Genomic DNA, 25,903 nt, shown 5'->3' on the forward strand with positions numbered 1-25,903 from the left:
TCTTGGGCTTCCCTGACCTTCCAAGTTTTCAGTAAAATCTGGACTGAGCTTCAATTCCATGCGCTGGGATGGCTAGGAGTCCTCCCTGCAATGCCCACGCCTGCTTGCTCTTTCATTTTATTAGCCATCAGGCAGCTACGCTGTGCAGTACTGTGCTCATACAGCAGGGACTCAGTGACAGACGCCACCTACAGGGACCCTTGGCTCAACATGCTGACATTCTTGGGGGTGAGGAGAACGGAAGAGGTGGAAAATAAACAAATAATTACCCAAGTAATTAATTCATTAGAATTAATGCTTTCATTCAACAAAAATTTACTAGGTGCCCACTACATGCTAGGGTTTATTAGGTATAGAGATATAACAATGAACTCGACAGATTTGGTGTTCGTACCCGTGGAGCTTATATTCTAAGGAAAAAGCCTACAAGATCCATTATGCATGTATTTAATTTGCACTTATTCATTCATTCAACACCTCTCTCCTGAGCCCTACTGTACAGCAGGCCCTGTGCTGGATGCTGGGGGAACTCTATAAGCAAAAGCAGCTGAGTCCCTGCCTCAAGATGCTTACAGGCCAGTGTAAATAAAGACCTAATGATAAAATAAGAATTGCTCTGAAGAACGCACACAGGCTCCCGAGATGAAGAATAATCAAGGGGGAGTTGAAGGGGTGGAATGTCCTAAACAGTGTAGACAGGAAAGGCTTTCCTAAAAGAGGAAACAGTACAGTTGAGACCGAAAGGGTAATAATAGCTAATACTGACATAGCATTCACGATGGGCCAGGTGCTGTTCTAAGTGCTTTATATATATCTTAACTCAATCTTCATAACACCCTCAGGAGGCTGGTAATATTCTTCTCATCACCCCCATTTTACAGATGAGGAAGTGGAGACACAGCAGGTTACATTAAAAATGCACTCGAGGGAATTCCCTGGTGGTCCAGGGGTTAAGACTCCAGGCTTCCACTGCAGGGGGTGCCAGTTTAATCCCTGGTCGGGAACTAAGATCCTACAACCTGCGTGGCACACTCAAGCAAAAAAACATGCTTGAGTTCACACAGCTAGAAAGGGGTAGTGCCAAGACTACAGCCAAAGTAGATCCAGCTCCAGGCTATGTTTCTAATCATTACGCCTCTTACAGAGGAGAGGAGCCAGCATGGAGCCAGACAGAGGACCAGCATTCCAGGCAGAGGGCAGACGTGCAAGGGTCCTGAGATAGGAAAGATCTTGGAGTGTTTGGGGAACAGAAAGAGGCCTGTGGGACAGCAGGGCAGTGAGCAAGGGTGAGCACGATACCAGAGGACAGGAGGATGGTTTGGAGTGTAGAGGAAGTTCTGGAAGGGTGGGATAGTCGGATGCCTCTCTGTTCCCTGGAACCTTTGAGATGGTTTGCCTTAGGCTGGGATGGAGAATCTTGGAGGGACAGATGAAGGAAGGGAAGATGCAGCTGCCAGAGAGAGGAACTTTCGGGAAAGAGAAGGGATAATTAGCATAGAGACAGGATTATCTCTTGTTCCTGGTTTGGAGGGGACAGGCCTTGTTCGGGCTTCATGTCCTGATATCATTTTAACACCTCCTTCTTTCCCTTTCTACAATATCAGGTTTGTATGAAAAATAACAGGGACAGATCCTAGTTAAAGGGGACTTCGGGGAAAGTATTGTGAGTCTGGTTTAAACTTCACTAAATCTACCTCACGCGCCTATGCTTTTGGAGTTGGGTTTGTGACTTCGGGCCAAGCAGGGATGAGGGCAAGGAGGTCGTCACATCTGGCCCAACTTAGGGCCTGACATACAGCTGGCACTCAATGATGCATGAGGAATGACGTATTCAAAAGCGTAACATCGTTCAGTACCTCGCTTCTCCCCTGTGTAGGGGACCAGATCTTCTCGGTCCTTAAACTCCTTTGCTTGCTTTTCCAAGTGATCCAAAAGCTCCTCCCTTTTAAAGGGGCCCGTGGGCGCCTTGGTGGTCTGATCCTTCTGCCTCAGGCCTGCAGGCAGCAGTGCATTCTACAATGGCGGTTGCGGGGCGGGTGCAGAGAGAGAGAGAAAGAGAGAGAGCAGTCAGCTGCTGAACATGCATTTCTCCGGAAACTCATCACTGAACAAAGGGAAGCTCAATCTAAGTTGCTCATTTACTTGTAAGGAAACTAACAACCTGGGAGGGGCAGGGACTTGCCCAAGGTCACTGGCAGACAGAGGCAGAGCTAGGCTAGGATCCAGGTCTCTAAACCATCCCTATTTCCCAGCTTCTAATGTTTTTTTTTAAAGGCAAGTGGGTGAGGGGTCAGCCGACCAGAGGCTGAGCACAGCAGCGGCTCCAAGAGCATCTGCTGGGGGAGAAATATGATTAAGTTGGTGTTTGGATGCATGAGGGTATTTACAGCCTTTGTGTAGAAAGTGGCTGGGGAGAGAAGCAGCCCATGGGGGTTGAGTTAGCGCCCTGGATGCAGAATCAGGCAGGAAGAGGCAGACCCAAAAAACAAGCAGAGAAAGCTGGGCAGGACTGCAGGAAGGGCCAGGCATGCTGTCAGGCTGCAGCCCTGGCCGGCCCTACCCGCTGCTTTCTACCCGCCTGACCATCGTACTGATGCATGCTGGCTGTTAAATATTTTGAACGTTGCCCATGGAGATGGGTCTCTCAAGAAAGATAGCATCAACCAATCACTGTGTTCTCGTCTTCAAACATGGGCAGGCTTCCAGGTGTGGGCTCATGACTAAACGCAGATTCCTAATCAGGGTGGATTTGAATCACATGAGCTTCACTTTAACTCAGCATCGTAGAGATTCAAAGACGTTTATTGTTGCGAGGATGCTTAGAGATCATCCCAAACACACACGCTCCCTGCAAGAGGAAACTAAGGCCACGAGCAAAGAGAAACGTGCCCAGATCTAGAACAAAAACCAGAGTCTTTCTTCAGATTTGGGGGAAGAGGGCAATCTTTGAGTCAGATCATTGCTCTCTCTCACTGGCTTTCATTCTGGGAGGTCGGGAGGATACCGAAAGGCTGATGCGGGCAGAATCTCACCTCACCTCTTGCTGCAGCCCCAAACTGGCCAGATTGGAGAGCTGTTTCATCTCCAATCTTTGTACTAGCAAATGCATATCTTCAGTCACTCACTCACACTCCAAATCCTTTCCTAAAAGCCTCCTCTGGGAGAGGAATGCTATCAGGATATGAAGAGAGCTCTGTGCCTGGCCCATAGAGGAATAAAGCTTGGGAGGGACGTACTACTGTTTGACTGCAGTATGATTTCTTTTACAAGATAGTTTACCACTGTGCTGTTCTAGTAAGAGCAGTGGGTACAAGATCAGGAGACCGGAGTGTGAGCCCAACTCTGGGAGAGCTGAGGTGAGCAGGGCCTAGCACAGTGATCGGTACATACAGGAGCTCAGGGAGTGGGGCTGGTGTATGTGCAAATGGATTTAGGCCACAAGTCAGGAGGGACATGTGGGAGTTGGAGCACATTATGAGAGGGCGGCCAGTAGGTAGACAACCAAGCCTTGACTGATGTGTGGATGGGCATCAAGAACATAAGAGGTGCCACAGGTACCCCAGTGTCCATTAAGCAGCATTCCTCAGACACTACCCACCATGATACAAAGAGTGGATGATGGTCCACAGGCGAGCCACCCTTCTGCTTCCGTGGGCATGCTCCACGTGAGACAGGACTTCCTGTGGCTACTTGTGTGTGTCCACTCAGTGTAAGTACATCTACTGTAGCCCAGTTGAGTGAGGTGACAGCCTAACTCTCCCGCAAATGTCCATCTGTGATTACCCATAATGAGTGATCACATTCTTGGTGACCCGCCAGCATGTCACAGTTGACCCCACAGCAGGCTTAAGCCCTGACCTGGAGTTGTGATGTCTCCAGCAACATGATCTTGGGCAAGTCACCTAATCTCACCGTTCCTCTGTTTCTAAGGCTGTAAAATGTGAATAATGACAGTTCCTCTCTCAGAATTGTTGAGAAAATGAAATTAGATAATGCAGAAGAGTGTTTAGCACAGTTCCTGACACAGTGAGCACACAGATTATTACTGACTATTGTTGCTATTCTATAATCAGATAAAATACATTTTACCAGGAGGTTGGTTACCCAAATATGTATGTTGGACAGGGGATGTGTTATCCAAATGTATCTTAAAATTCAAAAAATGAACACATACAAATATAAAAAATGAAATAAGCATGGAAAACAAGTGTTTTCCCAATGATCCCTACAAGGGAAGACCTGACATTTTTGTCACTGTAAAGGATTTTGATGGCAGTGAGGTGCTGGGGCACATTCTGGCCTCCGAAAGGCTCAGTATTGTGATGGGAGAAATCCACGAGGTTGTAACTGAGGGGAAAAGGGTTTGCAAACTCACATTTCTTTTCAAATATATCTGCTAGAGGCCACTGATGTAAAGAAGGGTTTTTCACATTTTTTTTTCTTTTTTTGTATCTACATGAGATAATGGATCTTCACGAAACATTGCGGTAATCATTTCATGATGTATGTAAGTCAAATCATTATGCTGTACACTTTAAACTTCTACAGTGCGTATCTCAATAAAATTGGGGGGCGGGAGGAGGGCGTTTCAACTTTGGTACAAGAGACGTTTGGGGCTGGATGACTGCTTGCCGTGGGGGCTGTTCTCGGCGCTCTTGGCTCTTTAGCAGCATCTGTGTCCTCTATCAGAGAGTCTATCTAACAGATGCCCGTAGCACACCCCCCAGGCTGTGACAGCCAAAATGTCTCCAAACATTGTCAGGTGTCCCCTGGGGGGCAAAATAGCCCCTGACTGAGAACCACTGGGTTAAGACTGAAGCCCATGTCATTATAAGAGGGCCGTAAAGATGTTTTTAATGCATTTTTAAAATATTATTTATATGGCACGTTAAAATATAGTTTCATTTATCTTTACTGAAAGCAGTTGATTTTTAAAAAACAAAAACATGAAAGGCCTTTTCTAATAATTCTTAGCTTACTGGATTTTTAAAATAAATACTGAGAGTATCAGCCTTGTTTGGAGTTTATTTTCATTCCATTAAATGGTACGTGTAGTGAAATATAACAGGATTTTCAATTAAAACCGAAGACAGTTGCATATTTTTTAAACTCATGATTATTTATCATTTTAACTTGCTTTCAAAAACAGCATATGAACTCACATGATATACAAAAATTAACTCAAAATAAATCAAAGACCTACATGTAAGAGCTAACACTATAAAACTTTTGGAAGAAAACATAGGCATAAATCTCTGTGACCTGCATTAAGCAATGATTTCTTAGATATGGTACTAGAATAAGCAACAAAAGAAAAAACACATAAATTGGACTTCTTCAAAACTGAAAATGTTTGTGCTTCAAAGGAAACGCTGAAGCAAAAAACAACCCACAGTTTGGGAGAAAGTTTTTGCGAATCATATATCTGAGAAGGACCTAGTACATAGAATACATAAAGACCTCGTAAACTCAAGATGTAAGACAAATAACAGAAGTTAAAAATGGGCAATGGATCTGAACAGACATTTCTCCAAAGAAGATATAAAAATGGCCAGTAAGCACATGAAAAGCCACTCAGCATCATTAATCATCAAGGAAACACAAATCAAACCCAGAATGAGATACTACTTCACACCTATTAGGATGGCTATAAAAAAGACAGGTAAAAGCAAGTGTTGGCGAGAATGTGGCGACATTGAAACACACACACCCGCACTGCTGATGGGAATGTAAAATGGTGCAGCTGCTTTGGGAAACAGTCTGGCAGTTTCTCAAAAGATTAAAAATGGAGTTAGCATGTGAGACAGCAATTCCACTCCCAGGTATATACCCAAGAGAAATAAAAGAATATGTTCACACAAAAACTTATATATGAACATTCATAGTAGCGGTAGTCATAATAACCTAAAAGTGGAAACAACACAAATGTCTATCAAATGACAAATGGATAAATAAAATGTGGCATTTTATTTATCCGAATACTATCGGCAGCAAAAAGAAATGAAGTACTGATGCATGCTACATCACAGATGAAACCTTGAAAACATGCTAAGTGAAAGAAGCCAGTCACAAAGGGCTACATAGTGTCTGATTCCGTTTATATGATATGTTCAGAACAGTCAGGTCTATAGAAATAGAAAATAGATTAATGGTTGCCTAGAGCCGAGGAGGAGGGTGAGAAATGCAGAGTGACAGCTAATGGGAACAGGTTTCTTTCTGAGGTGATGAAAATGGTATAAAATTGACAATGATGATTGTCATATAATTCTGTGAATATACTAAGAAACACTGAATTGTATACTTTAGGTAAATTTTATGGTATGTGAATTATATCTCAAAAAAGGTGTTATTAAAAGTGGACTCTGTTAGTGAGGGAAAAATTACAAAAATGCTCAATGCAATAAAGTAAGTGCCCACGGAATGCTGAGAACACAGGCTCTTCATGTGCCGGTGGCCAAAAATTATGCTGAGATTGGGCAGGCTAGAGCTGGCCAGATTTAATATTGTGTCTTGTTTTACAGAGTAAGGTGTCGTGTTATGTAAATTAGTCATGGAGGAGTTAAATGTATAAGAAAATGCTGCCTTGACTCTTTCATGACTATTACAACCTAAAACTGACTCTCAGACCCAGCCTATCCAATTGGTGAGGAAAGAGTTCCCACAACCATTTTGCTGTCACCTTTGGCCAGGAGAATACTTGTTGAATATGTATCTTTCATTCCTTTAATTTCTTATTCATTCAACAAACATCCACGGAGTGAGTATTATGCGTCCAGGCAGGGTGCTAAGACATAGGGCCAGGACCACACTAAGGACTCTCTAATCTGGAGTAACCAGGGAGATGGAAGGTAAATGGAGGAAGTAGAATAAAATGAGAGAAAAGTCTCAATTACAGCATGTGTGGAAAACAATAGTTTTAGCTTCTAAGGGTAATCGAGATCCTGAAGTGGGGTTCACTTTAGTGAATAGCAAAGAGTAGTTGATAACTAGCCTCTACGTTCCTGTGAAGGTAGAATACGTCCATGGTGCCTGCAGCCATCTAATCTTTAAGATACTTAAGTCTCATTCCCTAATCTTAAGGTCTGCACGGATATATTTGCTGGGCACATGCTTTCTTTATAGTTAGTTCAAAGGGAAGCATCCGCGGGTTCCTCCACGGCAGATATCACTTCTGCATGAGGGGAATCTGTATTCACACGCACACATCACACACACATCTTCACTCCAAAGACCGGTGGGTTAGGGGTGAGAGTTGCTTTAGGAGACAACTTTGATATATATGACTCGGAGCATGCCTTCAGGTCCTTACTTACAATTGGGAATTTACTTGTGTGAGGAGGGCAGCGACTGATGCCTGCGTGATCTCCTTATTATCGCCTGACTGGAAAGCTAGTGTTAGTTTTAAGGAGGGAGAATTTCTAGAAACACTCTCTGACCTTCGCCTGAATATACAATAATAGCTGTTACACACTTGGGAGTGGGGAGGACGGTGGCACACCGGAGCTTTCAACGCCCCCACACTACCCAGCTCCAGCCAATTACTGCCCTGTAAGAATGTGGGTGGTGTTATTAGATCGGCTCCTCTTTATGTGAAAGCTCTTGATTTTTAAATATTGACACATTATCCAAATATTTTAAAAACAATGTTCAGAACAAATAAAACATAGCTGCAGGCCACTCTCAGCCCATGGGCTGCCATTTTGCCACCTCTGACCTGAGGTTCCTATCAGACTAAAATTCCAGATAGAGAAAGTCAAGATACTCATTCATTTATTCCACAAATGTTTACTGAATATCTTACTCATTTCAGGCTCTGGGCTAGCGGAACAAAGAGGCATATACACAAGGTTTTTTTAAATTAATTAATTAATTAATTGGCTACATTGGGTCTTTGGTGCTGCCCAGGGACTTTCTCTAGTTGCAGGGAGCAGGGGCTACTTTTCTTTGCCGTGCATGGGCTTCTCAGTGCATTGCCTTCTCTTGTTGCAGAGCATGGGCTCTAGGCGGGCGGGCTTCAGTGGTTGTAGCTCATGGGCTCTAGAGCACAGGCTCAGTAGTTGTGGCACACAGGCTTAGTTGCTCCACAGCATGTGGGATCTTCCTGGAGCAGGGATCGAACCTGTGTCCTCTGCATTGGCAGGCAGATTCTTAACCACTGAGCCACATAGAAAGTCCTATACACCGGTTTTTAATTTAGAGGTTTTTAAAAAAAATTTTTTTTTAAACAAAAAGGTTAATATGTTCTTGGGAATAATCACAGGGGAAAAAAGTAGGCAATCTCTTCCTGTAGTTCCCTACTTGCAGTTTTTTAAATGGTGACTTCCTCTTAAATGTTGTAAAATTAGAACTTCCAAGCTCTGGAGTCTAGCTGCCCAAAGGACAGTGGAAATTTTGACAAATCCTCAACTGTGCTGTTGTAGGAGCTCTGACACCCTGTGAACAGGTGCAGTAAAGCCCAAATACTAAGTATCTGCACAGTTATCACTGCTATAGATAGTTGGGGCTATGTGAGGAGCCATCCTGGCTAGAACCACTGTGAGCTGGGTTAGAAGTACACACACAGGCAGCACGTATGTGCACGCATGTGTGCACGTGCACACGCGCACACACACACACTGTATTAAAAGGATCATAGACTCCTGGCAGCTCAGAGCTGCAAAACCCTGAGAGAGCCTCTGGGCCAATTCTTTCATTTTCAATTGGGGAAACTGAGGCAAGGGACACTGAAGTCACTTGCCCAAAGTCACACAGCCTCTTAGCCACACAGCTAGGAAGTCTGAGCTGATATATAGGTGACACTGTACATAATTAATATGTACACAATCTCAAGGATCAGTATGACTGTCTTCAGACTGCTGGCTTAGCATATATGCAATGCCCTTTAACCTGATTCTTCACAGTAACAGAAAACAAGGAGTTTTATCACTTTCCCCCCTTGATCAGCTATATCTAAGAACAAGGCAATGTACAATGTGCCCCCCTTGGGCTCCAGGAGTCCTGGATCTCTGATCTGTGACTGGACCATACACAGCCCCTAGAAGAGGGTGGACCGTGCTCTTTATCAGGCACTGGGAGCAGCGAGGGCTGGGGAGGGCAAGGGCCTGGCCTGAGGTCACACGCTAGACAGAGAACCCAAGATTCCTGACTCCCAAGCCACAGAAAGCTTCCCATCCCACCCGACTGCCTTCCTCTAAGAACTGATCCTGGCAACCAGATGCGGCCCTGTGTGAGGACCAGCTTCCCTCTCCAGAGCTCACCTCCTTATCACACTGGTCTCCGTTTCCAGGTGGAGAAACTGAGGCACAGAGGCATGGAGTTACCATCCCAGGTAAGAGTGAAACCCAGGAGGTTAACTTCTAAGAATTCCCACAGACTTCTCTCTCCCTCCTGCTTCAAACGACCCCAGACACCCACCCTCCCGACACCACAGCAGCAGCCCAAACATTGCATAGGCCAGTCAGCCACCCCGTTACATTTTACAAGGTATTTGACCCCCAAATTTTGTTCTAATGGCCTCGAGGACTTTTATTTTCCAATTATCTGCCAGGTATGTTTCCCCTTGTGTGAAGTGTGGCCCTCCAGCGCCTCAGGGCCCGTCAGCATACCGAGGGCCCCGCTCCTGCGTCCTCCACCAGCAGCTCCAGATCTCACCAGAAGTCACTCAGTGGGGCTTCCACAGAGCTCTCGTGTCACACACGGCAGGACTTAACCTGACAGTGTGGCACTCAGGCTCAGTCACAGAGGGGACAAGTGGGTCCAGACCTCTAAGTGCCCACCTAGATCCATATACCACCCGCCCCTCCACCCCACGCACTCTGGACCTCCTCCACTCTTCTCGTTCTCTGCGCAAAGAGCCAGGCCTTCGGCTCAGCCACCCTGAGCCTGCTGCAGGGCCAGTGAAGCCCAAGATCTACCACTGCCCCCAGGCAGCTCTATAGGGCATTCGTGCTGACATCCAAAGGCACCCTTGTGGCCCAAGCCCAGGTGTTGTGTGTGGGGGGGCCCTATGGGTCACAACGGCACACACTTCGTGTCTCTCTGGTGTTCATGGCACAAGGTGAGGCCAAGCCTTTTCTACCGGGCATTCTCCTAATCCTCCTTTTCCGCCTCAAGTACAAGGAAAATGTTCCACGTTCCCTGCTGCACGGGGCACTGGGCAGCCTGAGACAGTGCATGAGTGACCGGGCTCCACAGGGGCCTAAGGGAGGGAGGCACACCCAAGTGCGAGCAGCTCGCTCTACCCGGGCTTCCTGGAGGAGGAGGCTCCCGCGCTGAGTGAGTCCCAGGGCACCAGGCAGGCAACAGCCCGGTGAAGAGGAGAGAGGAGAGGGATGTTACAGGGCTTGGCACAGCACAGACAGAGGCTTGGCAGAACGAGGGGGCCGGGCTCGCCATGGGCAGGAGTCTGAGGCTGCAGGGTTTGGAAATGTGTCCGTCCCATGGGCACCGGCCTAGTTCAAGCCGTGGTGTCTCTTGGTGGGACCATCAGAGTAGCCTCAGGCTGGCCTCCCTGCCTCAGGCCTCTCCATCTCTACTCCCTTCCCCTTCCATCAGCCAGACAGACCGCACCAACTTGTGCATCTGACCGGGTCACTCCCCAACACACTCACAGATGCTCAGCCCCTCCACTAACGGACAGAATCCTGACCAAATTCATCAACGAGGCACAGGGAGCTTTTCGTGATTTGACCTCAATCTACTCCAGTCTCCCGATCTTCTTGTCTTTCAGTATTCCCTGTTCCAGCTGCTCCAGGCTGCTCCACATTCCGTAGCCGTGCCCCACACACCCTCACCCTGCCAGGGCATTGCTCAGGCTGTGCCCTTTGCCTGGAATTCCATCCCTTCCCTCCACCCTGCATTCATCCTTGAAAGCCCTTCCCTTGGGCACCCTGTCCAGCCTTTGCAGTGCTCCCCACACGGATCTGGTGCTTCTCTTTCCAAACACCCTGAGGCATCCTGCCAGTTCTTATATAATGCTCCTCCTAATTTGTCTTGGAGCACATTTATGCCATATCCCTCTCCCCAAGGAGATTGAATGCCCCTCAAAGGCCAGCTGGGATGTATCCTAGTCTTCTCTGAATCCCCAATACCCAGCTGTGGGCGCTAACGTGTTTGGAATTGCCCAGAATCACCCAGCACTGATGCTCCAGCAGGAGAAAGATGATATTTCTTGGACACCCTTCGGGTCAGCATCCCACCTGCTGTCCTGAGCTGTTTGCAAGGCCACCTAACTACTGCCCTGAGTAGGTTTGGGGAAGGGGACACATTATGAAGGGGGATAGAGTGAGGGTGCCCACCATGGGACCGGAGTTCACTGATGGGGGTTTTGGGAAATGCCAAGCTAGAGAGTAAGACCTTTGTAATGCTTTCTTTGGGGACCTGGATTTGGTTAAATTCCGATCAACCCCTCTCACCTCCCCTCGGAGCTTTCGGCAGAGCAGAACATCAGGCCATCAACCTCGCAAACCCACAGTGACAGACTTCAAATTGTCCCCAATATCACATCTCCCCTTCTCCAGTAATAAAAGCACTCCACTCTTAGCTGAGCACATGGCCACTTAAATTAAGGACTACTTTTCCCAGGCTCCCTTGCAGCTAGGTTGGGTCATGGTATGAGACGTGTCCAGTGGCAATTTCCAGCAACTTTCCTTGAAAGGTACTTGGAAATGGCTTTTCTCCTTTTCTCTACCCCCCTTGCCCTCTATTCTAATGCCTGGAATGTGGCTATCACAGCCGCCACCTTGGACAGTGAGGATGGGGGCTGTACCCTAGTGACGGCAGGCAGATGAGCCAATAGAGCCTGGGACTTCAGGAAATTTGGGGAGCTAAGCTCCATACCTGCCCTAGAATGCCTGCCTCCGGACTTTTACTTATGAGACGAATAAACCACTGCTTAAGTCATGTTGTTTTGAATCTCTGTTACTTCCAGCCAGACTGGATTGTAACTGGCAACCTGGATTCTCATCTTAGGCCTTTGAGGCCACAAACAGGGCACTGGTGCTCTCTTACTTTGAATTCTCTTTCTGTAAAATCCCCTTTAGCTTGAAACCTCAGAAAAAAAGCTTGAACTCTATATTAGAAACATATTATGAAAATCAGTTTTTATCACCATAGGGCATAATTGTTCAATTTCATTCAACTGAACAGATACTGCATTATGGGGAGACTCTGTCATGGCAGCTGCATCTGGTTGTGCAAACTGTGTGCTGCACAACTCTGAGGGCATTATATGTTCTCTGGTTTATGTGAACAGTGGCTCCTGGAGTTGTGCAGTGTAAACCTTATATAACTTACACAACTGTACCTGGCTGTCCTATATCTGTGGTGGTACAATGTGGCTCTAAATCTCAAGAACCCTAGATTCTAGTGGGCAAGTCATATATTCAGGTTCAACAAGCATTTACTAAGCACCTATTATGTGCCAGGTGCTGGGCTAGGTACTTTTCATCTATCTATCTATCGATCGATCGATCTATCTATCTATCTATCTATCTATCATCTATCTATCCATCCATCTATCTATCTAAAAATCTTTCATGTGAACAGCATTAGAATTGGAAACTGGGAGATCTATAATCCAAACAAATGCCAAAACTTGGTTGATTTTGTCTGTATATTTGAATGAGCTGCCAACACTTTCAGCTAGGAAACTTGTGCAAAAAATTCAAAATTCCAGCATCTCTTGAAAAATCAGATGATGTGGCAATACTGGGCATCAATTGGCAGAGTGGAACAGCAAGTGCCCTTTAGTCAAACACAAACTCTCCCATTTGTCTCAGTCCCCACCACTCCCTACTGTCTCTGACACAGAGGCCAAGAAACAGTTAACATTTATCACTGGCTCTGTTGTTGCCTTTCTTCTTGGAAGGTAAAGTGATAAGTGAAAACTTTCTTAAGTCCACATGTCTTTCAAGAGTGGAAAAGTAAAAGATGACCCAAGATGGCCAAGTGCCTCACGAAAACTGGCCCATCTTCCTTCCTTCCTTCATTACCTACTTGATGTTGTGAGTGCTGGTTTGCTGCCTCTCAAGGAGAACGTGTGGGAGGGGTAGAGACGGGGAAGAAATGACGGGGGTGGGTGGGGTGGGAAGGCAGGGTTAAAACTTTATCTATGGTGACTTTTTTTTCTTTTTAAGAGTGATCTGAATCAAGTAAGGCAATATTTTTACGTTGGTTAAATGTGGGTAATGGGAAAATAGGTATATTATGTACTTTACTGTATGTTTAACATATTTCCTATTAAAAATGTCAATGTCAAAAAGGAAACTGCTCAGTGTCTTTAGTGGGGCAGATGCTGTGCTGGGGGCTTGGAGGGGGAGGGTCAGGAAGGCTTCCCAAGGAAGGGGTGGGGAGGCTGGGCCTTGAGAAATGGGAGGATTCTGACTTTAGAATAAAGGGCCCCAGATCCAAGAGGTCCGCTGGCAGCAGAGGCAGGGAGGAGGGCATTCTGGGAGGCTGGAGGCCGGTCTGGGGGAAGGCAGTGGGGAGGAGAGGGGGGAAGGGAGGTGGTCACGGGGCCAGAAGACAGCGGGCGGGATGGGGACACACTGACACCTGGCCTCACGCACCCTCACCCCACCAGGCCCATCCTCAGCTCTGTGCGTGGCCGGCAGTGTTTCTAAGGATGTGTGCCTATTTTTAGAGCAGAGATTTATTTCTTTCCATTTCAACTGTTTACTTCTGTCCTGGGCTTGTGAATCTGCCGGTTTGTGTTACAGGGAGAACCACGGCCCTGTGGACCAAACGTGGCTGCTTCCCGCAGAGCCAAGAGCATCCTCTGGTTTATAGGATACGGTTTGGGCCATGAATAGGGAGGATTTTATGATTTTGAAGGGGTCTGGTGGGAAGCCATGCAGTGTGACAGGAAGTCCCAGGATTCTGTCCTGGTGCTGTGGCTTACTTGTTGTGTGACCTTGAACAAGTCCCTTCCCTTCTCTGGGTCTCAGGGTGTTTGTTGTTGTTGCTGTATTGATTTCTCAACACGAAAGTGCTGCTCATACTGCTTACCTCAAAGGGTTGGTATGAGGATTTAATGAAATACATAAAGCCCTGGGTGAATGACATGCATGCAGGAGGGACTCTGTAAACCAGGGTTGCTTTATCCGCACTGTTTGTATCTACAGAGATGGGGATGGGGCTTAGATCATCTTTAAGTGTTGCTCTGACTCTGAGATTCTACAGTTCTAGGTTTTCTCCTCCATCATTTCTCCCTGCAGTTCACGGCCTCTTGTTCTCGGAACTTTTGACACATTGTGGGTTGAGGGAGGCAGATCTGCCCGGGTTTAGTCTATTACCTACCAGCTGTGTGGTGCTGGGCCTCCACTTCCTTCTCTTAAAATGAGTTTAACCCCAACCTGTGAGGCTCAACCTCACAGGATCCCTGTGGCGATTTTATGAGACGATGCCCATAAAACACCTGGCATGTAAGACAACCTCAACAGAGAATAGTTGTAGTTTTACAACAATAATAATAATGTTTATTATCATTATTTCAGGCCTTGCAGGGGTCTGTTGTTTTCCACTGTTGTTTCTATAGTTATAATGTGTCACAGACTCCCAGTAACAGACTTCAAAATCAACCTCTAGGACCCAATTTCTTTGTAAGTTTGGGATTATCTCTACCATCTTCTCTTGTGCAAATATTTTGATCCTTTTACTGAGACACTAAAAAATATTACCTCTTTTCCTCAAAGCCTCATTAACAAGTAACATTTATAGTTAAATTCTTTGTGCGGGTGGTTTCTTTTTTTAAGATTTATATTTATGGTGAAAATAACATAACTTCAAGAGAAACTATATTAGAAAAAATAATTTGTTGGTTTTTCCCCAACTTTGTTCTCCAAGTTCCCTTCCAGGCCCATTCCACACGCACTTATAGGAGGTGGTAGTTAACATCACAGGCTACTGGGTCAGACTGTCTGGGCTGAAATCCCAGCTCCTGGGCAGGCTACTTCATCTCTCTGAGCCTCAGTTCCTACACCTTTAAAATGGGGCTGATAACTAAACCTCTCAGAGGACTAAAGAAGATAATGCGTGCAGGGCTTTGTCCCAGTAAATGTCAAGTACCTGCTGATGCTATAGGAGCTCACACACTTATTCTCAAACATCGCTGTATGTCGCCCGTTTTCCCCGTTGCCTGGTACAAAGGCAATCTGAACAGAGGAGCTGGCTCAGCTTCAGAGCAGCATCCACTTAACTCCAGAGAGACAAGAAAGGGCAGATCCTCTTGGGGAATCAGTCAACAGCAGATACTTTTAGCACACGGAGCAGTCCTCTCCCGTGGGAGTCCAAGTGCAACCATCTCATGATAAGCTTGAGTTTTTCCAGGCCGCAGACTAAGAGAGAGAGAGTTTCGGGAACTCTTTTTTTTTTTTTTTTCCACTGTGCACAAGTTTGGAATCCTCTGCTGCAAACAAAGCAGCTTTCCAACTCTGCGTACTCTACTGTGTCACATGACACTGGGCTTAACAATTGCATCACTGAAAACATAACTCCCTGAAATGTTACCTGTGAGCTAAATTCAGGTCATAAGATTGCCAGGAACTGCTCATAAAATCAGAGATGGTTAGAGCTGGAGGGGGTGTCAGAGGGCATTGAGGCCCACTGTGTCCATTTTGCAGATAGGGAAACTGAGATCCAAAGAGGGAAAAGCACTTGCCTAAATTGGGAGTAGAGCCAGGACTGAATAAGGACTCCTGCATCTCAGATTGTTTCTAGGAAGAAAAGGGGATAATTTTTTCATACAGTACCTTCCCCAACTACAAAACCAGAGCACATCCGTGGCTCAAGCTATCTTCCTGAAGACTCCAATGAAGCCTTATAGTGGTGTGGCTAAGACGTGAACTTTTAGAGCCGTGTCATGGCTCTGCCACTGCCTTGTTTCAGTTTCTTAGACAAACTGAAACTTCTCAGTTTTCTCATCTGTAAAATGGGGATGATAACAGTGTCTGCACCATAGGATTAGGATGATGGTTGAATGAATTAATATTTTCAAAGTGCCTAGAACAGTGTCTGCACATAAAAAGTGCCATATAAGTTCTTGTTAAACCAGAATTAAAACAGGAGGAGTATAGCGTATAAGAGAGAGGGCAGCGGCCCTGGGGCCTGGGCTCGTTCTGCCTGGACGTGTGACCACAGCGAAGTTCCTTGCCCTCTCTGGGCTCAGTTTCTGCTCTGTAACTTGGAGGGTTGGACACCTGCTGGTCTCTGCATCCCCTCCCGGCCAGAGGCTCAGAGGCCTCTCATGGTCTTCATACCTTTGGCCTCTCCTTGTGCTGTGATTTCAGAACATGGGCCGAGGGAGGGTGAAACTCAAGCTGGAATGTTTGTGCTCTCAGAAAGAATGGAGCCCCACTAGATCTTTTCAAAACTCCCATACTGACTTGCAAATCAGGTAACAGAGCCAAAGCAGTGAAGGGCCAATTGTGAGATGAGGACAAAAACCCCACTGGTCTCCGTTATCTCCTATCCTTGCTCTGATTTCTCTTTTTTTCTTCAACTTAGAAAGGGGTCTTTGCAAATGTCCATTTGAAACCACAATGTATGAGGATCACAGGTCTCGGATTGCCCAACCCTACTCCCAAATTCAAGTGCACCTGTACCTTCCTCCTGCCAGAGGGGGAGGTGCCACACTTTGGAGCCTATTTGAAATCTGAGTCTCTACGCCCTGGTCCTGCTGATGCTGGGCAAGCTAGTCAGCTCTCTGTGCCAGGGTTTTCCATCCTTCCAGTGTTCACATGCATGCGTTGCTGTTAATCACCTACAAGGAGGGCTCAGGGGAGCTGGCTGTGTGAAGGTACAGAGGTCCTGGGAATTTGCTGCTGCGGCCAGACGTCCTGATACTAGGGGTGGGACTCTTTGCCAGTTTAGAAGTGAAATGGAGCTCCCAGCTGTCCTTAGAGGCTGCGCTCTCGGTTCTGAGAGGGCCCCTCCATCTGCCTCCCTCCCACTCCCAGGTCTGATGCCTGGCTCTGACCCTGGTCATCACCTACCCAATCTGCAGCCACAGCCTAATCTAAATGCACTCCCATCCAGGGACTCAGGGCAACTCCAACAGCCCCAAAGGCCAGAGGCAGCAAGCCTTGGAGGCTCCTGGGAGCCTGTGCTTCACCCTGAAAACAGCAAAGATTCTGCAATATGGCAGAAGGGTAGTGGAGAGGGGCAGGGGCCCTTCCTTCTCTTCAGGAAAGATCTCTGTCACTACCGTGCGAGCCCCTTCCACCTCTCACCCGTCTCCCCAGCATCTCCTCCAGTCCATCTGTTCTTAGTCAGCAGGTCCACTGACTCTCTGCCCTCGGGACTCTCTGGGCCTGCTGAGAAAAATCCAGACCTTTAGTCTGCCTTGCACCCCCTCCCCCCATATCTAGCCCAAACCTCCTTCCAGGCTCAGCTCACACTCCAAAGAAACCTCACCTAAACACCCCATCACCGATTACTATCTGCGCGTGAGACTTTGCTTGTGGCCTTCACTCAGCACAGAACTCTTTGTTTTCATTCTTGACTTAGAAAAATCCAGGGCCCAGTTCCAGTATCACCTGCTCTGTGAGGCCTCCCACCAGAAAGAATTACTCCTCTCCCTGACCTCCCTGCTCCCACTTAGGACATGGTTTCTTATGCCCGCTCCCCACTAGACTGGGCGCCTGAAGGGCAGAATCCCCGCCAGGCTCCCCTGTCGGTGGTCACACAGGGCCCGGCGATGGGCAGGCAACCGAGTCACGTTTACTGAGTTGACCAGAAGTAGCTACATTCCCCTTTTGTTCTCACTTTTTAAAACTATCTGTTCTTGCAATTCTATACAACAGTGATGTTGGATAGAATTAGAACAGAATAACTTTATAGCAGTAAAGTCGGAAGCTTGATTGTTTCTTGCCTACATACTTGTTTTTATGGAAACCCAGGCTAACGGAAAGTCATGGTGCAGGGGAAGGCGGAATCCAAGGCTCTCCCACCAGTGCTGCCTTCTAATCAACCCCAGCGGCCTCACCTCGGGGACCATCCCCTCCTGCCTGGGTCGGGGGAGGGGGGTCATGAATAGCAAGATGAGGACACATTGCTGGAGGCGCTTGTCACTCTGTGGGGCCTAGGACCCAGGACTCCTAGACAAGGATTCTGGGTTATCTAGAAAGAAGATATTTAATCAAATCTGAAGATAAGACCAGGTTAAAAGCTCATGGAAGCTCAGCCTTGAATGGAGCCAACCAACTCCATCATTTCATGGATGCGGACACTGAGGCCTAGGGAAGGACAGCAACTGGCCCAAGGTTACATGGATGTAAGAGACAGGGCCGGGGCTGCACCTGGGACATCTAACCTCTAGTCCTGCGTCTTTTCTGCTAACCTCACTCCCTGTACATCAGCTGCAGTTACGAGGGTTAGTGAAACGGTACAGCAGTGCTTTCTGTATGGATCACTGTTAAGCTGGGGTTGAGCAGTGACAGGTTTGTAAAAAGGCATGAAATATCCCACTTTTAAACTTCACTTAATTCAGTAACATTCCTTCTCTACCTTCTCTGAGCTGGGCATTGGCTGGGGTGGCTGGGATGGCCACCTCGGAGCCGCTCCCTCAGCTCTGCTCACAGCTCTACGGTGACTGGCCAAGCCACAGACGAGACCAGGGGCCCTCCTGCCATGACCTGACTTCAAAGGCGAATTCTGAGCATGAAACACACTTATATGTGCTACCTATGAAACGCAAGGATGAAAACATCAAACCAGTGGAAGGGATCCTCCTAGTCCTTTACTTCTCAGTTAACTTATTCCATGACATGAATTCCCCACCATCCTGCGGCAGCTGGCTTGATGGAATGGCGGGCTGGACTTTTGCAGGTAGGTGGTGATATCCTGCAGGACTGGGCAAGGGTCTCTAGGAGCCTGTACATGCTCTGAATCAGTGTCCAATATATGGCGCTGCTTCTCTCATGGCCAGGATTCACGGGTCCAGGAATCAAGGGTGAAATGGGAGTAGCACCACTTACTATTACAACTGGTACCCCTAGTGACCCACTGGCAAAAGTTTAGCTTCCTGTTCCTGTGACCTTACACTCTGCTTGCCTCAAGGTCTTAGTTGGTTCCAAAGGGAGGAATGCTTCCACCAGGAGACACAACACTGATTCCACTGGATCGGAAGCTAAGACTGTCACCTGGCCACTCTGGGCTCCTATGCCTCTCAACGCATAGGCAGAGAAGGGAGCTTCTGTGTCGGCTGGGGTGACTGGTATCGATTACCAAGGGGAAATCAGACTGCTGCTCCACCAAGGAGGTAAAGAAAAGCTTTTTCTGCAATGCAGGAGCTTTCTTAGGGCTTTCTTAGTATTACCAGGCCCTGTGATTGAAGTCAATAGAAAACTATAACAACTCAATCCAGGCAGGACCACTAATGGTCCAGGCCCTTCAGAACTAGATTTGCTCCACCAGGCAAAGAACCACAACCAGCTGCGGTGCTTGCTGAAGGCAAAGGGAGTACAGAATGGGAAGTGGAAGAAGGTAGTTATAACTACTAGTTATGACCGTGTGACCAGTTAGAGACACAAGGACAATGCTGTCACGAGGATTTCCTCTGTATTTTTCATACGAACATGTTTGTGTGTGTGTGACTGTGTATGTGAATTAAGTAAATATCTTTGTCTTCGTCCCTCTCTTATTCTCTTAACATGTAACATAAGAGGTATTGGTTTTATACGGCGGCATCTAAGTATCGTTAATTTTACATCCTAGTATGAAGTTACGGGAGATCAAGGAGAAAAGCAAACATCACTCAAGGACTTTACCTCGTCTTCTGGCAGGTTGTACACAGGATAGTTGTATCATGTTAGGCAGAATTCTGACCTTGTTATTGTCTTTATATGGAGATAAGCATGTTTAAGGAGATGCGTATGGGTGCCAAGTTGACTAGGAGTGGACTTGCGATGGTTAATTTTATGTGCCAACTTGACAGGGCCACGGGGTGCCCAGACATTTAGCCAAACGTTACTCTGGGTATGTCTATGAGAGTGTTGCTAGGTGAGAATAACAGTTGAATTGGTCATTGAGTAAAGCAGACTGCCCTCCCTAATGTGGGTGGGCGCCATCCAATCAGTTGAAGGTCTGAATACACGCAGAACGAAAAAGCTGATCCTCCCACCAGCACGTGGGAATTTCCTCCTGCCTGACTACTTTGAGGTGGGTAATTGCTTTTGTTTTTTGTCTTTTCTTGGACTTGGACTGAAGCATTGCCTCTTCCTGGGTCTTGAGCCTGCCGGTTATTTGACTGAAACTATACCATCAGCTCTCCTGGTTCTCAAGCCTTAAAACTCAGGCTAGAACTACAATACCAGCTCTCCTCGGTGTCCAGCTTACCAACTGCACATCTTGGAACTTGTCAGCCTCAATAATCATTTGAGCCAATTACTTATAATAAATAAATACCTATCTATACATAGATATAGATACATGTATATCTCCTATTAGTTCTGTTTCTCTAGAGAAACCGACTAATAAAACACACGCACACACACACACCTGCAAAGGCGATGTTACTCCAATGCTATTGCCATAGAAGGAAAGAGGAAGTGGCACTTCAGGAAGTCACCCTGCCCCTCCCCCAGCTGGTAATATTGCTGTCCTTGCACCTGTGACAACAGGTCCCCTTTAGCGCCTACTCACATCAGGGTCCAGCTCATCCAGCTCGTTTTCCAGGGTCCTCAGCTCTTCTTCTGTTAGGGCTCCAAGGATTTCATCTTCATCCAGGTCACGGTATTTCTCTAGTTCTCGTCTGTACGACATTGTAGAGGAACTTTCTGTGCTGATCTGTGACCTGCCAGAAAGAGAAAAATCTTAGAAAGCCCCTTCTTGGATTTGCTCTCAGAGCCAGTAGATGCTTGTCACTCACATGGAGGCCTGGGCATGTTTTATAAATTGTCAGGATAATAATTACTATAGAGGAATCCTGTTTAAGTTGGACTAATAAACTATGCAAGGTAAGAGTCCCGAGGGCATGCAATTTAACGCACTGTAATTGGCATGGCCGTTAGTTACAAGTAAGAGGTGCTTATAAATGGTTTATGAGTGCCTGAAAACTATTTTATTCTTCAACTAGTTCAAATATTTTCTGTACAACCCTCCACACTTCACCCTAAGCGCTGATGGAAAACATGAATGCTGGAAACTCTGCCAAGGCCAATCTGAAAAGCGGGGCATGGGGAGGGGAGTGGGGGGGGTGTCAGTGGTTAATTGAGCACCTGCTGCATGCAGGCCCTTCCCCTACAACATCTCATTCAATCCTCACAAAAAGCAGCTGACAGTAATAGCTTACTTTTACTACCATATGCCAAGCTGTGTGTTAAGTAATGCTCAAGGACATTCTAATTTAACCTCTAGGGAGGCATTTATCCCCATCTTGCAGATGAGGACACTGAGCGTAGAGAGGTTGAGTGACTCACACAAATCACACTACGAAGAGGTGGCAGAACCACCGTTTGAACCCAGGTCTGCTGGCAATCCAAGCCCACACTGCTCTAGCCGTTGTAGTTGGCACCTTATCATACAGTCACCTAACTTCATGGCCAGAAGGAGACCTCCTCATCCAGACCTGTCATTTCACCCCTGAGGGAGCTGGCTCAGCGAGAGGAAGTGATTGATCGAGGGGGTGGGGGTCCAGGGAGCCGGGGGTGGGGGTTGGGGTCCAGGTCAGCGACTTCCCAGCTGCTCTTCTTGCTAGAGAAGGCTACCGCTCACTCCCCGTAGCACAGGCACCTAACACCGTGTTTGCATCCTGTCTCTGCTACGTCCCTAACCATGACACGTTCACACCTGAGAACTCATTCAATCCTGATGCCACACCCTGTAAATTGAGTCTTTTAACTAAAACCATTTTCTCAACAAAGAAGCTGAGGGATGACCTAGGGCCTGACTCAGAACTCCTGTCCCCAGACCCCAGTGCTCCCCACCTCAAGACACTGCCTCTCACCAGTAGACACGACGGGGCCCCTAAGCCCTTCCGCCCCCCAGCTTGGCTGGAACTGTCCGATAACATGACAAGACCAGCTCACACATCACCTCCTCTGTGAAGCCGCAGTGTCCCCTTCCTGAGCAAAGTTCATCACGGCTACGGCACTGCACCCACACCTCTCCATGCAGCTCGCACATCTGTCTCCTGAGGCTTCCCCACGGGCAGGACCTGGGTTTTTTCCACCCTATTCTCCCCAGGGCCCGCCTCAGGGCTGTGCCCACAGCAGGAAGTTTTTTTACTGAAATGAACCCAAGTCCAATTCTCACCTGCCATTGGTGGTCCAATCAGACCACCTTGAGGACATTCTGAGCTCTTCTCCTCTTGGCGAATGGACAGTGTCAGCTTGCTGCAGGAGCGCTAGCATCTCTGCGTCTAAGCCGGTTCCCACCTGTCCTTCAGCCTATGTGAGCTGAGCTCTCAGCTTTTTTTTCTGAGGCTGGCAGGCTAAAGGGTGAGGCAGCAGCTCGCAGCTTTTTTAAGTGCTGCAGGATGAAATGTGTTATTACGTGTAGAGTTGATGTTGTGGGTTGAACTGTGTCCCCTCCAAATTCACATGTTGAAGTTGTCACCCTCCTCGCCCCCGTACCCCAGTACCACATTCCAAGCTAGAATGTGATGTCACGTGGAAAAGGGTTGTTGCAGATGTAATTAGTTAAGTTTAGATGAGGTCATGCCAGAGAAGGGTGGGCCCCTAATTCAATAGGACTAGTGTCCTTATAGAAAAGGGAAATTTAGACAGACAGGCACACAGGAAGAACACCATGTGAAATGAAGGCAGAGGTGGGGGTGATGCTTCTGCAAGCCAAGGAACACCAAAGACTACCGGCAAACCACTGGAAGCTGGCAGAGAGGCCAACCCTACCAACACCTTGATCCTGGACTTGTAGCCTCCAGAACTTTGAGACAATAAATTTCTGCTGTTTAAGCCACTCAGGGTGTGGTACTTTGTTATGGCAGCCCTAGCAAACGAATACAATCAGTATCACCTTCCTCACAGCAGTCTGTGGTTTTAGATCCCGATGCAAACAATTACAAACAAAACCCATGGTCCATCTGTGAAATGACTGATGAAATTTTCCAGAGCAGAGAAAAAAAAAACTAGGAAAAGACAACCAACTAATCAATCAAAAAGCTGTGAGTAATTATTTATTAATTAACTAAACAAAAACCAAAATTCACTGAGCTTCCAGAAAAAGCCTCCATTTCAGAAAGAGAGCAGAGATACGTGTTATTAATGTAAGTTCGTGCACGTGTGAGCCTATTTGTAGGAGAAATCTGAGTGTGTGACAGCTGGCTTGACAAGAAAGGACTTGCTTCCCAAATACAGACAAGGCCAGTGCCATCCTTTTCTCTAAGCATGGTTTGGCTTGGCCTGACATCTTCCTTTGACCAGACCCCAAGAATGCAATGTTCAGACCATAAATGGGCCCCCTCCCCTTGATTCATTTCTATTTATTTCCAAAGAAAGCACAAGCTTCTATACCAACACTCTGGTATAGATGAAAAAAACCTTTCCTGAAGGCTCTCAGAGAATAACCTAATTTGGATTTTCCTGAGTGGAGCCAGGAGAGGCACTATGGTCTCCATCCCGGGGCCAAGAGGACCCTAGAGATGGGCTCAGAGGCTTCCAGAAGCAACTCACAGACACACCTCCGAATCAGCATCACTCAGATGGGCTGCAAAACACGTTTCTGGTGCTCAAACAGGCCTTGGGTTGTACGAAGTTGCACAGGGCTCTGTACGCTGCCTGACTTCTCAAGACTCTTGGTCTGCTTCCCCACAACGGATGTCCGTCACCGAGACAGGGAGGGTACAAGCAGAACCTTCCTGTCCTTTGGACCATGAAACCGTGTCTCTGAGAAACGGCTCCTGGAACTGGAATCTCACGGAACAAAGTTTGGAGACACAGCCTCAGATTCACCCCTGGATCCCATGAGGGACAAGCAGGGACTGGGGGACAGGACAGCTGGGACAGGTTTGGGACCCTGGGAGCGTCCCATGCTCGTTACCTTGGCTGGTTGACTGGTTTTTCCTAGATGGTTTGCACTAAAACCCTTGGAAAAAGTCGTGGACAGACCCTGGAGAAGGGATGAGCCAGGACGAGGGATCAGGGGAGAAAGGAATCCGTGTCCAAGCCAGCTGGGGAAGGGGAGCCGGGAAGGAGCAAGAAGAGAGGGGCAGGTGGCAACTATGGGGCTGGTGGCAGGCCACCTCCAGAGATGCCGCCCCGAGGGATGCAATCATGAAATTTCCTGAAGAAGTCTCCCCCTCTGCCCACATGGGAAAGTTAACTTTCCACTTACACACTCCAAAGGTGCTGATGAATTTAAAAATCCTTTTTCAAAGGATTTAAAAGGCCCTTTCTAATGTCAAGTGTCCTGTGACTATTACAGAGTGATGAGGCATTACATTAAATAAGCTGAGAGGAACGGAGAACTCCTAAGGGAAACTATGAAGCTGTCAGCTTCAAGCCACACGCATCCGCTTGGCTCCCAGGGATGGTTTCCCTGAAGCGAGATTCTTCTCCTGTGGTCAGTGATGTGGGGGAACTGGAGATGGGGGAGAGATAGGGCAGGAGGGGGTGAAAACACGATGTTAACAGAGCCCACTGCAAGCTCGGCCTGAAAAGATGGCTTGGGGGAGTCCCCTGGTGGTCCAGGGATTAGGATTCTGCTTTTACTGCTAAGGGCCTGGGTCCAATCCCTGGTCAGGGAACTAAGATCCCACAAGCTGTGTGGCATGGCCAAAAGAGGAAAAAAAAAAAAAAGATGGCTTGGAAGAGATGGTATCTTACAGCTGTTAAATCCCTCCCCTCCTCTGGGCCTCTCTTTGCTCACCTGTAAAATGAGCATAAATGGATTGGGAAATTCTGCTTGTCACCTCTCCCCTATAGGTGACCTTTCAACTGTGCTCAGGGGAGATCTCAGGCGCTGAGAAAGCTCCTCCAGACCACCTGCAGGGCGTTAAGTAGGAGAGGCTAAGCAAGGGGGTTCACCCCTCGTACTGCCTGATTTATTGGGGTTCCATATAGGATTTCCCTTGAAGAAAGGATGCAGCTGCTAAAATAAAAAGTTGAAAGTCCCTGGACTGAGTGTCTTCATCTGCGCCGTGAGAGGGTAACCGCACTCGCCCCACAGGGTGCTGTGAGAATCAGGTGGCAGCAAGCAGCTAAGGTGCCAAAGCCCGGGGCGGGGGCGTGGTCCGCGTGGGCTCCACACGCATCAGCCTCATCACGGTGAGGCCGCTGCAGCCACTGCTGCTGCCGGGGCCACCCCCCTCCCTGCCCCGCCCCACCCCCCGGCTCCCCCATACAGCATCATCAGACTGTCACGTCCCCCAGGTGAGACCCTGTGTCTTCTCCGCATGGCCCCAGTGACCAGCCCTGTACCTGGTAAAGGTGTCAGCAGGGCATGAGCACATTTGGGCTTTCATCTAGTGTCCTCGGAATTTGGGGCCAGTCCCTTGTCTTCTCAGGTCCCCTGTTTCCCCATCTTTAGAGTGGAAGGATCTGGGAGGGCTGGGAGCCCGAGAGGGGAGACATGCGCACGAAGGGGTGATGATGCTGCCGGAGGCAGAACAGCGCCGCCGCCGCCTGCTTTACACTCTGGGTCCTGACTCAGAGCTGGTGAGGAAAAGAGAAGCACAGCTCAATAAACGTGTTTCAAAACACATTTAAAAACTGAAGTTCTCCCACACCCTGAGTATTTTACATGAACGGTATATCGGGCCCCCCTGCTTCTCCATGGCAGACACCGTAAGCGGCTGCTAAATAGGAAAACGAAAAGATAGAATTTACAAGCTGTGCCAGGAAGTGACACTAGGCAGGTGGGACAGTAAAAATGAGTGGGTCAAGGGCTGAGGCCATCCATCAGGAAGCTTGCGGAATGAGCGCTCTGACACAGGGCAGCTCCTGGAGTA

At 47.7% G+C, this 25,903-nt stretch overlaps 1 protein-coding gene across 1 annotated transcript in view; it reads right to left on the reverse strand.

Moving 5' to 3' along the window:
• The window catches only part of TMOD1 (tropomodulin 1), an 82,326-nt gene that overhangs the window by 42,325 nt on the left and 14,098 nt on the right, over positions 1-25,903 (reverse strand). Inside the window, exons 2-3 of the mRNA XM_057720161.1 lie at positions 20,641-20,791; positions 1,857-2,013 (exon numbers count right to left, since the gene is read on the reverse strand). Of these exons, the coding sequence (XP_057576144.1) occupies positions 1,857-2,013; positions 20,641-20,760 (277 nt within the window). The 5' untranslated portion in view covers positions 20,761-20,791. The remainder of the gene's footprint in view (positions 1-1,856; positions 2,014-20,640; positions 20,792-25,903) is intronic.

Source organism: Hippopotamus amphibius, chromosome 2, assembly GCF_030028045.1.
Source record: "Hippopotamus amphibius kiboko isolate mHipAmp2 chromosome 2, mHipAmp2.hap2, whole genome shotgun sequence".
In the NCBI taxonomy this organism is placed as follows: domain Eukaryota; kingdom Metazoa; phylum Chordata; class Mammalia; order Artiodactyla; family Hippopotamidae; genus Hippopotamus; species Hippopotamus amphibius.